The sequence below is a fragment of the Artibeus jamaicensis genome, unplaced genomic scaffold (assembly GCF_021234435.1).
Source record: "Artibeus jamaicensis isolate MK-2021 breed Jamaican fruit bat unplaced genomic scaffold, CSHL_Jam_final scaffold_1283, whole genome shotgun sequence".
NCBI classification, from domain to species: domain Eukaryota; kingdom Metazoa; phylum Chordata; class Mammalia; order Chiroptera; family Phyllostomidae; genus Artibeus; species Artibeus jamaicensis.
The window spans coordinates 164,963-176,285 of record NW_026522028.1 but is presented as its reverse complement, the minus strand read 5'-3'; the positions used below and the strand labels follow the sequence as shown (position 1 = coordinate 176,285).

At 41.5% G+C, this 11,323-nt stretch overlaps 1 protein-coding gene across 1 annotated transcript; it reads left to right on the top strand.

Annotated features, from left to right (window-relative positions):
* The first annotated feature begins 3,428 nt into the window (after positions 1–3,428).
* LOC128625959 (malate dehydrogenase, mitochondrial-like) lies at positions 3,429–3,968 on the top strand. Its single transcript, XM_053655837.1, has one exon. The coding sequence runs from the start codon at positions 3,429–3,431 to the stop codon at positions 3,966–3,968; it is 540 nt and encodes a 179-aa protein (XP_053511812.1).
* Positions 3,969–11,323: the final 7,355 nt, after the last annotated feature.

The window sequence follows — 11,323 nt, the reverse complement described above, 5'->3', positions numbered from 1 at the left end:
AACATTTTTTTCAAATAGATGGATTACCTATAAATGGTGGCATCATTTCCAAGTCTTCACTCTTTAGTATCCACATATCTTGGTTGTTTCCAAACAGGCTTACATTTTTTTCCATATAATGCTTTTCCAAACTTTTTCTTCCTGCAGTCATTGTCCAATAAATTATTCAGAATATTATCAACTGTAACTTAATCTAGACTAATTTCTCTACTTCAGATCTCTTTTGAGACCAAGCAAAAAACGTGAAAAATGAAGGGAAGGAACTTGGGGACATGGGCAACAGTGTGGTAATTAAGAGGGGGCAGGGAGTGGGTGGAGAGGGAAGAGGGTATAGGGGGATAAATGGTGATGGGAAAAAGTAAATAAAATAACAAATAAGCTACTACTAATGAGTACCACCAAACTATCCTCACTTGTGTACATAATCTACTGTTTTACATTTGTTCTGACACTTTGCAGAGGGGATGATCATAAGGCAAGAAACACCGTACAAGACTAACTATTGCAGCATTAGCATTAGAGAAACTCAGACATGGGTGGAAAACCGTTTGGAGGAGTGAAAGAACAAAGCCACTGAAATACTTAGCTTCAATAGTAAAGAAGCCTGACTGAAAACAGAGATCAAAAGCAGAGGGAAAGTTTTTTACTACGGATTCGGTAATGCCATGTCTGAATTTTGCAGGACATGCCAGAGTTTCAATAATTGATCTAGTTGTCCCCTTAGTACACTCAGTTGCTCAGAACTTGTGTCCTAAATTTGGGGTTGATGACATGCTGGTTGGCATGGGCCTGGGTTGGTAATGGCAAAACCAACCTCACATTCAGTAAAGTGACAGTGGGGACATTGTCGCAAAATATACAGTTTTCAGTTTGGTGAAATTGCTCATATCCAGGGAAAAATGTTTCCACATATTTCCTGAGGAGAGACAAGGATATTCATGAAGATTCTATGTCATACAAAAAAACACAGTATGAGCTCTGTGTGTGTCTGTGTGTGTTTTCAGAAAATTAGATCCACTGCTCACTTATTCCAAAAAAAATAAAAAGTCGGAATGTGGATCATGTGAGAGAATGAATATAACAACAGCATAAAAGGGAAAAAATAAGATTTTTTTAAAAATGGGCAAATATATATACATACTTTAGAAATGCCTTTGAATTGTTTTTATCTCTGTCTGTCCCTGTTTCTCTCCCTGGAACTAGGAAACAGGAGCAAACATTGAAAACCATCAGGAAAACACCAAGACTTTAAAAGAATTTGATAAATGAAAGTTGAGTTAAGAAGCATGGAATAACTCAAAGTATGTTGCAGCAGGTCTATCAATAATTAAAACCACACCCTTTAAGATAATTTCTGTTTTACTTTTGCTGACTCTAAAGAACAAATTTAATGTGTTTATTTTTCTTATGTTATTTCATCCTGCACTCAGAAACTTGAGCAAAGAATGAAAACCAGATTTAGTTTTTCTCCAAAAAGAAAGCTTGTCTCTAAGAGAGAAATTGTACTACAGGAAAAGGCATAAGCAACAGCAGTGCACATCCATTCAGGCAATGAAAAAATATATTAAGAACATAGAAAGACCCAAAGCACACAACATATACACAAAATATGTGCTCTCCATCATGGGTACACACAAAGTAGTAAGATGTATGACCAAAGAAGTGTCCAGAGGTCCCAATGAAAGTGATAGTGCATGGTAATATGATTCAAAACACTTTGAGAAAATTGTGATATTGAATATAAGGCTCTATTGGAAAAAAAGTGTACTTCTGTGACTGTGTTTGGGAATCTGCTTTATCTGTCTTCCTTTACCAAAACTGGTGATATCTTGTTAAGAAATAATAAAGAGTGACCAGAAAACACAGCTTTACTCAGTGCACTGGAGGGCAATGATGTTGAAACACAGAATGGTGGTGTCAGTCACCCTGATTCTATGCCAGCTATGAAAAATTGGGCCTCACAAGGGTGACGAGCACGTTCGTCAGTCTTAATTGTCAACTGTAGTAATCAATAACTTTTATTTACTTATCTGTCATTTTTGTCCTGACCTGCCAAGTATTCATATATAACTGAGCTTTCATAATGTTAATTAAAGATTTTATTGTTATTCTATTACAGCTGTCCCAATTTTTCCCCTTTGCCCCCTCCACCCAGCAACCCCCACTCCCACAGTCAATCCCCACACCATTTTCCATGTTTATGGGTCACTCATACATGTTCCTTGTCACAATTTTTAAAGAAAATTTTAGTTGTCTTTCTCTTTAGTTTTTCTCTCCATCGTATGAAAAATTCTGCCTATACTCTATCTATACATCATGGCTCCTGGATCAACTTTCTCAAATGCCATATTTAGCTTCCTTTTGTTTCCAAAGGCAGTTTCTGTTCTCAGTACTGTTCACTGGCACACCACTTGTTGGCTCAAGATAAGGAATTTTTAAAGAGTCCAGAGAGGAAATGTCAAAGTGGCCAGAGTTTGAAACCACAATAATGCTGCTTCATCATCTTACTTTATCTAGTGATATCACTTCCAGGCCTGTGACCCTTGGTATTTAATGCTCTGTATCAGTGGGGATTCGCTGCCCTTTTGTGCTTTGCTCCATGGTGCTCTTTCGGGCGGCTTGGATAATTAAACTCCTTTCTGCCTTTTACTTCTAGATCCCTAGTAATTTATTTATGTATTGTGAAGCTGCATAAAATGTCTCAGAGTGAATTTGCAAGAAGCCAGGAGGCACTCTTAGTGTTCCTCAGGCTTAAAAGTTGGTTTTTAAGGTGCACTTGGAGAGGCATCATTATTTGTCTTCATCAGTCAATGAACACATTGTCAGAATCTCTGTACTGCACTGAGATTCACAGCCCTTGCAGTGGAAGACAAACAGAACAAGGTGGTTTAGGACTACTGTGTCGAGAATATACCGATGCTGGTGAGGCCAGGCAGAGTAGAGCCAAGAGGCCCAGAGCAGGGTGAAAGTCAATGGAGTCACTTGCCCATATGCAGGCAGCTCTCTCTTTGTTAGTGCAGGCCCCACCCACCCCAGCCATGCTCTTGCCCTCACCAGGTGGGCTCCACTCTGCTCAGCTTCAGCACCTTGGCCCAGAACAATACTGAAAGCAGCTGGGTCCTGGGCTTCTGGAGTGATTGGGCAGCCCCTTTCACTTCTCCTGAAGAACAGCCCTTTGGTGAGCCCCCTGATCCTCTACGATATTGCTCATACACCATGAGTGGCTGCCGATCTGAGCCACATTCAAACCAGAGTGACTGTGAAAGGCTATCTGAGACATGAGCGGCTAGCTGCCAGACTGCCTGAAAGGTTATAATTTAGTGGGTATCCTTACAAAACCAGGCAGGACACGGAATGACCTGCTCAACAGCAATGCCATAATTGTGGCCACCTTGACTGCTGCCTGAGCCCAGCATCGCCCCGAGGCCATGACCGGCATCATTTCAAATTCTGTTAATTCCACCATCCTGATCACAGCTGAAGTTTTCAAGAAACACGGCGTCTATGACCCCAGTAAGATCTCTGGGGTGACAACCCTGGACGTTGTCAGCATCTACACTTTTGTCACAGAACTGAAGGGTTTGGATGCAGCTGGAGTCAATGTTTCTGTCACTGGCAGCTGTGTTGGGAAGATTATCATTCCCCTGATTTCTCGGTGCACTCCGAAGGTGGACTTTTCTCAGAACCCGATGACAACCCTGCCTGGGAAAACCCAGGAGGCCAGCATGGAGGTGGAGGTCAAGGCTAAAGCTGGAGAAGGCTCTGCCACGCTGTCCATGGCATATGACAGAGCCCAGTTTGCCTTGTCCCTTGTGCAAGCAATCAACAGAAAGGAAGGAGTTGCCGAGTATTCCTTTAAGTCCCAAGAAACTGACTGTTCCTCTTTCTCCACACTGTTGCTGGTGGGGGAAAGGGGCACCGGGAAGGATGTAGGCATTGGCAAATTGCCCCTTCCAAACAGAAGATGATCACTGAGGCCACTTAAGAGCTGAAAGCCTCAATCAAGAAAGAAGACTATAAAAAGAATATGAAATGAGAAAACAGTTTCTGAGCAATCCTTTTCCTTAACTTATGAACACTTCATGTCACTATCAAGTCACTTCAGATGTCTTTGTATTTCAGTTTGCTTTGATGATGAGCGTTGTATTCACATCACCATCTCTTCCAAATCATAGGTCAGGGTGCTAGTGCCTCAATAAAAACAGGCTTCAATATTGTTTAGAAAAAGAGAATATGCTGAGACCAGTTAAGGTAGACAATGCTGATTAATCATTTGCTAATAGGACCAAAACCAGTGACAACTTGAGCCTGCTGGTAAGTGAACATGAAAGAAACACCATTGTCTTGGTCACCATGCAATGTGCTGAAGGATAAGGAAGAAACTGGGAATTTAAAAAAATCTCTCTGCAGCTGCTTTGAGACAGCCACTTGCAGTAGAGGTGAGTCCTGAGAGGCCTGAGAAGATGTAGATGCAATGCTTCCTGAACTGTAACTTCTACATGAATCACTACGGATCCATTCAATAAACATTCTGGTTCAATAGGTCTGGACGAGAGAGGCCAGTGATCTGCATTTCTAGTGAACTCTCGGGTCAGTCCAGTGCTGTTGGCATGCGTCTTTGGACCACAGTCTGTGGAACAAGAATTGAGAGCACTAGGGATGGAATCTACTGAATTAGCAGATGGGGAGAGGAGGGAGGGAGGGAACTCACAGAGAATAGGGGATAAATATGGTTCTGGTGAGGCAAGCAGGACCTGGAAGGCTTTACTCTTCATTGTGCTGTACCCCTTCCTCATGAGTTCTCAAGTGCTGAGAAAGTTTAGCGATCCAAACTGTAGAGTAAACTATTGATGTTTTTCCTGAAAATTGGTGAAGGGGCTGACATTTGTATCTAAGGTGTTCAGGGGCAGAATTGAGCATTTGACTTGTGGAACCACATAAAGCGAAAAACAGAAGAAGCAAGGGTTTGGGAAGGGATTTTAGACTCTGAAGAATTGTGAAATTAGATTCAAATGAAGTTTACCTTAACCTCCCAGGTAAGGTAAACCTCGTCCCCATCTAAGGACGAGAAGACCCTAGATGACATCTGGATTATAATGATATAATGACTATAGTTAGTGCTCACCACATGCCAGACATTACTCATCATACACATTACCTCATTAATGTTCACAACGTGAAGATGTAAGTACCACCCCATTTTATAAAGGAAGGAATGGAGGTGAATGGCATGCCCAGATCCACACAGTCAGTAGGTTCCGGAGTGAGTATCTTAACCTTGGTCTGGCCGAATCAAAACCAGTTCCTATTCTCGTTCACCAAAGAGCACTTAGCACCAAAACTTTCTCAAGTAATAAACCAGGCAAAACCAAGTATAACTTCTTTCAAGATCTTCATGATGATTTTCTGTCAGTCTCCTAAGATTTTCAAGTTCTCTAGATTGACTTGTACAAAGGACATTTTAACTTGTGAGCAGATATAATCTCTATTTTGTCCACATTCATAGAATTATTGTAATCTCCATGGGAGAGGCAGGGGATGAGAAACAGTAGGTTATAGAAACGTTGAAAAAAAGACTCAGGGAATGGCAAAAAGCACTGGTCTTCATATCATTCTGATAGTTCTGCCTATATTTGTTTGGATGTGAATTAGCTGACATTTGAATTGAGACAGACTGCTGACAAATCATGCAGCGCTACTAACTCACTTTACAGACAAATTTTAAAAGGTGAAATATAGAGGTGAGAGCTACACTGAAATACAATTCCTAAGAGGATCATTTTTCCACTAGCCCCAGTTCCCTAGCATTGCTGACATTTAAGACCTCCTTTTGGAAATTCCAGAGAGACATTGCTTAACTGCACTCTGCTACTTAGAAGTGTGAGTGTAAATTGCTCCATGGACCCTTTCTACTTAATCCTTTTTTAATTTCAGCCTTTCCTTCAATTAACTTTGAAGCCATCACTATACTTGAGATGTATACATTTGGGGTTCACTTCTTTTCTTATTAATAATGTGAATCCTTCAGGCCACAAAGGAGAGGAGAGACCCGCACTTTCCAATGGAAGAGAACCGTCTTGTACCACAGATATAGTCTCTATGAGGAGAGCTCTTGGGAAGGGCTTCCCGCCACGACTTTGAGACTGTGTATATTACAAAAATGAACACATGGGAGAGAATACAACAGTGCCAGTCATCATGGATGAAACTGTTTTTGAGATGAGAAACCGACGCTGTTGCTGTCTAATTTGGGAAGAGGCCGTGTTCTAGGCAGGCATTTCTTTGAATTTTTCTACCTAGTCACAGATATTTTCATTAAAATATCCAAGGATTAAAAATCTCATTGAATACTCACCAAGGATTGCGCAAAGATGGCTGTAGGGTAAAATCTAAAGTCACATAGGAGGCTTAGCTAGTGAACTCCGAAGAGAGCAATGGAAAGGGTGAACGACTGCCCACCATAATTCCTAATGATGATGATTCCATCTCTGCTCTAACTTCCCTTGGCTTGTGATGAAGTCAATAGCTAAGTGATAGTTGAACACTAATCCATCCCCCTCATGCTTCACCAAGCATAAGCTAAACCTGCTCATCCCACCAAGGTACTCAGCTATTTGGGGTAACCATTTCTCAGGCTTCCAGTGGTCCATTTCAATTCAGTCCCCAAACATGGTGCACACCAAGAGAGAAGGAGAAGTGATGTGTTAGGCTGATGGTGGCCAAGCATTATCGTAATGCTACCAGGATGATAATATGTTGGCAGGTGAGGACCTGCTTCAGAGTAACCAAAAACTTCAATTTATTGTTGTAGTAACAAGGAGACAAAAAGTTTTAAAATGCAGTCATAAGGTGCTTGAAGTGCTTCTACCTGGTCATTTCTCCACAAAGTTGTGACTACAACAAATAAAATACAAATATGAAGGATGATCTGTGCTGATAAATGCCTGTTACTAAGGAAAGAGAAGCTTGAAAACATGGAGAAAGCATTTAGATTTAGTCCCACTGGAAATATTCTAAATGTCCCTGTATTCCTACCTTCTGGGCATCCAATTCACAGTTCTTTCATTACAATAAACACATTTATTTAAAACTAATCACCCTTCAACTCCAGTGGCCTCTTGTGTTTTCACTTCCAGGATTTCTTTTCTTTTCTTTTCTTTTTTTTTGTGGATGAGTAGATTATTATGGTCATAGCTACTACTACAAAACAATTAACTTGAAATCATAACATCAACACATAATGTGAGGGTGCTGTTACTGACTTGGATCAAACTGATTCAACAATATACATTTTCAGTTGGAAAAGACATTAGAAGGCAATGAAATTCAGTTTTCTGAAGGTGGAGTTTATGTTCTTATTTTTTTAACAAAAGAATAGCAATTATTAGTCACAGTATTTGTGATAACTGTAAGCCAAGAACAATGCAACAAGAAATCTCAATAATTCAATACAGAACATACTATGACCTGGAACTCTCTTGGTCATGATTGATTATCACAAATAGCACATAAGTCTCATGATATAATGGTTTCATTTCCATCAGAATCCTAGCATGGACCTCAAGAACAGAATATAGTATAGACAGTAAACCACTGACGTATTCTTTGTTTCTAGTTGCTAATGTATTTTGCCCATATTACCTGTTACATGGGAAAAAAGTTGGTGGATATTTCTAACTTTTTAATGATTGGTTCATCGTTTTCCCATCCATTCCATTTCTTCCTTTCTGAGAGCAAACAGGTCTAACCAGTGCATGCCTGGATGTGATCCCAGGTCTGAAAGTCTGCAGTGTAGGAAGACCTTCGTAGGATCTGGGAAGAGGAACATGACTCAAAGAGCAGAGCAACATGGCTTGTCCCTGATGGTTGGAGCCGACTCCATTCTGAAGGTGACCTGGATTCAGAGTAACTGGAGGCCACCTCCCCACTGCCTGCCTAAAGGAGTAGAAGGGGCTCCTGTGACAACAACAAGACTGGTGACTTGAACCATGTATGAGATTTGCTGGGCTCATTCCTGAAAACAGTGGATTATTCCTGCTTAGTCCCTAATGGATTAAGTCCCCTCTGGTTTATCCCCCAAAACCACAAACTTTAGTATAGTAGGTGGACATTTCAACTGTTAAGCATATGTAGGGAGGGCGCCCTTGCTGACAGACGGTGAACAGACAACATGACATTTACTCCTCTTTATTTTCTTAGGAGATGTTCAAAGTCTGGAACATGCTCCCCCTCCCCCATCTCCCCTACACCCTCTACCTCCCACCAGGACACATTTCTACTTCTCTGATGAACATCCCAATTTCTGCATCCAATCTCACCCCTCACATTGCTGCCCCATTTTTTCTGGCCTGACTTATTCAAGCGCAGGGCTGATCTCTTCCTTTACTTCAGGGTCTATAGAATGGCTCCTTCCTGTCTTTCCCTGGCTGCACAACTCAGAGAGTCACACATCAGAGTCTGTGATTCCAATTTTCAAGAAGCTCTTTCTTTTAAGAATTTATTTATTTATTTTTAGAGAGGGTAAGGGAGGGAGATAGAGAGGGAGAGAAACATCAGTGTGTGGTTTCCCCTGGAGCGCTCCCCCACTGGGGACCTGACTCACAACCCAAGCATGTGCTTGGGAATCCAACTAGTGACCCTTTGGTTCACAGGCTGGCACTCAATCCACTGAGCAGCCACACCAGCCGGGGCAGTGCAAGAGGAGAAAGTTAAGGCCTTACACTGCAAGAGGAGAAAGTTAAGGCTTTTAGACTTTGCCCCCATTGAAGTCCAGGGCTAAGGGTAACTATTGTGACATGGTGTCCTGGGTTAAGGTCATGTGAAAGAGGGGGCCTCTGGCCTTTGTGTGACACTATAGTGCAGGGCCAACAAAGTCACTGCTTCTAAGAGATCTCCAGCAAACTCTCTTGAGCCAAAGACTCTTTTTCATATACTTCTCAAATTTCACTCATTTCTTATTTCCCTCATTTCACTCATACTTCACTTATTTCTCAGATAAGGTTCTATGTCAATCCTTGTTTCTACCTTTCTCCTGCACACACAGATGCATACATTAGTTGTCATCTCTAATTCCACTTCCTGCCCGGTAATTTTTGTGTAGGTTTCATTCCATGTTTACTAATTGCTGAAATCCCCCACTCTACTTTGTCCATCCTTAGGGTAAATGCAGATCCACCATCTCTCATCTGAATCCTCTGGGGCTAATTGTACTAAGGAATTCAGACTTTTTCAGATTTTTGAAGGATACTATGGTGCACATTCTGTGAACTAGACAATACCCAACAGGGAATGTGGCTACATATCTATTCACACTAAGTGGGATAAATAAAAAATAGCCTCGGATCAGTTGGAAACTGGGTTTCCAACCAAATGATTTTCCAAGAAACTTATGAAAAATAAAACCCTTTGTCTTGAGAGCTTTTCGTTTTTTGAAAGTTAGGACTAAGGATGGTTGACCTGTATTATGTAGTACAAATTCTTCAAATGGTGAACAGAGGGATGGAGCATTTTAGGAGAATTGGCTTTTTGTTGTTCAAATGGCTTATTTTCCTGATTTTGGAGACAGTGCAGAGACAAGTTTGTAGGTAGTACAAGGAAGAATGGAGGCACTTCAGTAAGCAGTTGAGAACAAGCCAGAAAAATGAAGCAAAGGGAGGGTGGGGGTGGCACGGGTGGGGGTGGAGGAGGAAGAAAGCCCAATTTAGAAGGGATAAAGATAAAGAAAAAACAGCTGACTAGAAATGGAACTTATTAAAGGGCAGGTAATAGAACTTGAGGAAAAAACACTTCTTTATAACTTCAAGGGCATGGTCAAGAAATTTTCTTAAATGTTATTTTCAAAAGAACATTACAATCCCATGAACATAAAACCAGGTAACAGAAAACTGTCACAAGCCTGGCCATCCCTATCAATCATCCTGGTTTTTAGTTTTTTAGTGTTCCATTAGGAACCATTTTCAAGGAGAAGCACTTAGGCTTCTTCCTCCTTGGGAGGTTGGGAGGCCAAGAAACCTGTTAGACGTTAGAGGTCAAGGAGCTCAGAGGGCTCTACGTATTCTTTATTAATGGCAATAAACACTGTAATTGAGGGGAAAGTAACCAGTTCTCTAATTTCCAAATATAAGAAAACTATCGTTTTAATTTCACATTGGGTTGGTTCTTCTTCTCAAGTCATTTGACACTAATGGAATGTTTCTTACATTCAAAATGCTGCCTGGGGCCCTGGCCAGGTGCCTGGGTTGGTTGGAACATGACCCCGTACACCAAAAGGTTGTGGGTTCAACTCCCAGCCGGGGCACATACATAGGTTGCCAGTTTAATCCCTGGTTGGGGCAGTCCAGGAGGCCCGGATCTGTTTCTCTCTCACATGGATGACTCTCTCTGTCTCTGTCTCTGTCTCTGTCTCTCTCTCTCTCAACCTCTCTCCTTTCCTTTCTCTCTAAAATCAATAAACATATCCTCTGGTGAGGATTTTTTTTAAAAATGTTGTTTGGGTCAAAATGTAGTTAGCCCCAAGGAAAGATATGGTTAGAAGAAAGGAAATGGTTATTAACAAATCTATGAAATCCTGAAGTGCCAAGGACCGTGCTTTCATTCAAAGAGAGGAGGCATTTCTTCCATTCTTCTGATCTTAACCACTATTTTGAGTTTCTCATCAAATTTTCCAGGTGACCCACCCATCACAAGCTGACCTAGTTAGTTACAAAACTGCAAATTCAATTTCAAGGGGTGTTTATTTCTCAGGTATAGATTTTAAAAAATAGAGCGCCTCCTTAAGAACAGGAGCAAGGTCATATCTGGTTGAATCCTTAGCCCCGAGAGTACGATATAGTATAGGTGTCCAATACATATGTGTAGATTGATTACTTAAAGATATGCCACTTTTCCTATGTCAGGCCCTGGGCAAGGTCTCACGGGCACAGGAACAGGTTAACGCCCCCAGAGGAATTCAGATCCAACTTGGCATAAGGTCAAGCAAAAGAAGAACGGTTTTAGTCAACACCCAATCAAAGAAGAGAGCAGTGGGGAAGCAAGTAAGGCTTACTTCACGTTTTGCAGGAGCTTTCAATACCATTTCCGCGCCTGCATTCCCAGAGATATCGCCTTTCACAGGGGGCGTGAAAGGAGGCGAATCCAGAGAATAGAAGCAGTTTCAGAGGGAAAGTTAGGAAACAGTGAAAACTGAGGGTCCGAGACTGGGTCCCTCCTGGGTTTGAAAAGAGGGGACGAAATACCTGTTGTCACATCTCTTTTCCTTTCTCCAAATCCCCCAGCATAAGAAACTAACGGGGCGGTAGTACTGGGCGGAAGGTGTTACATCACT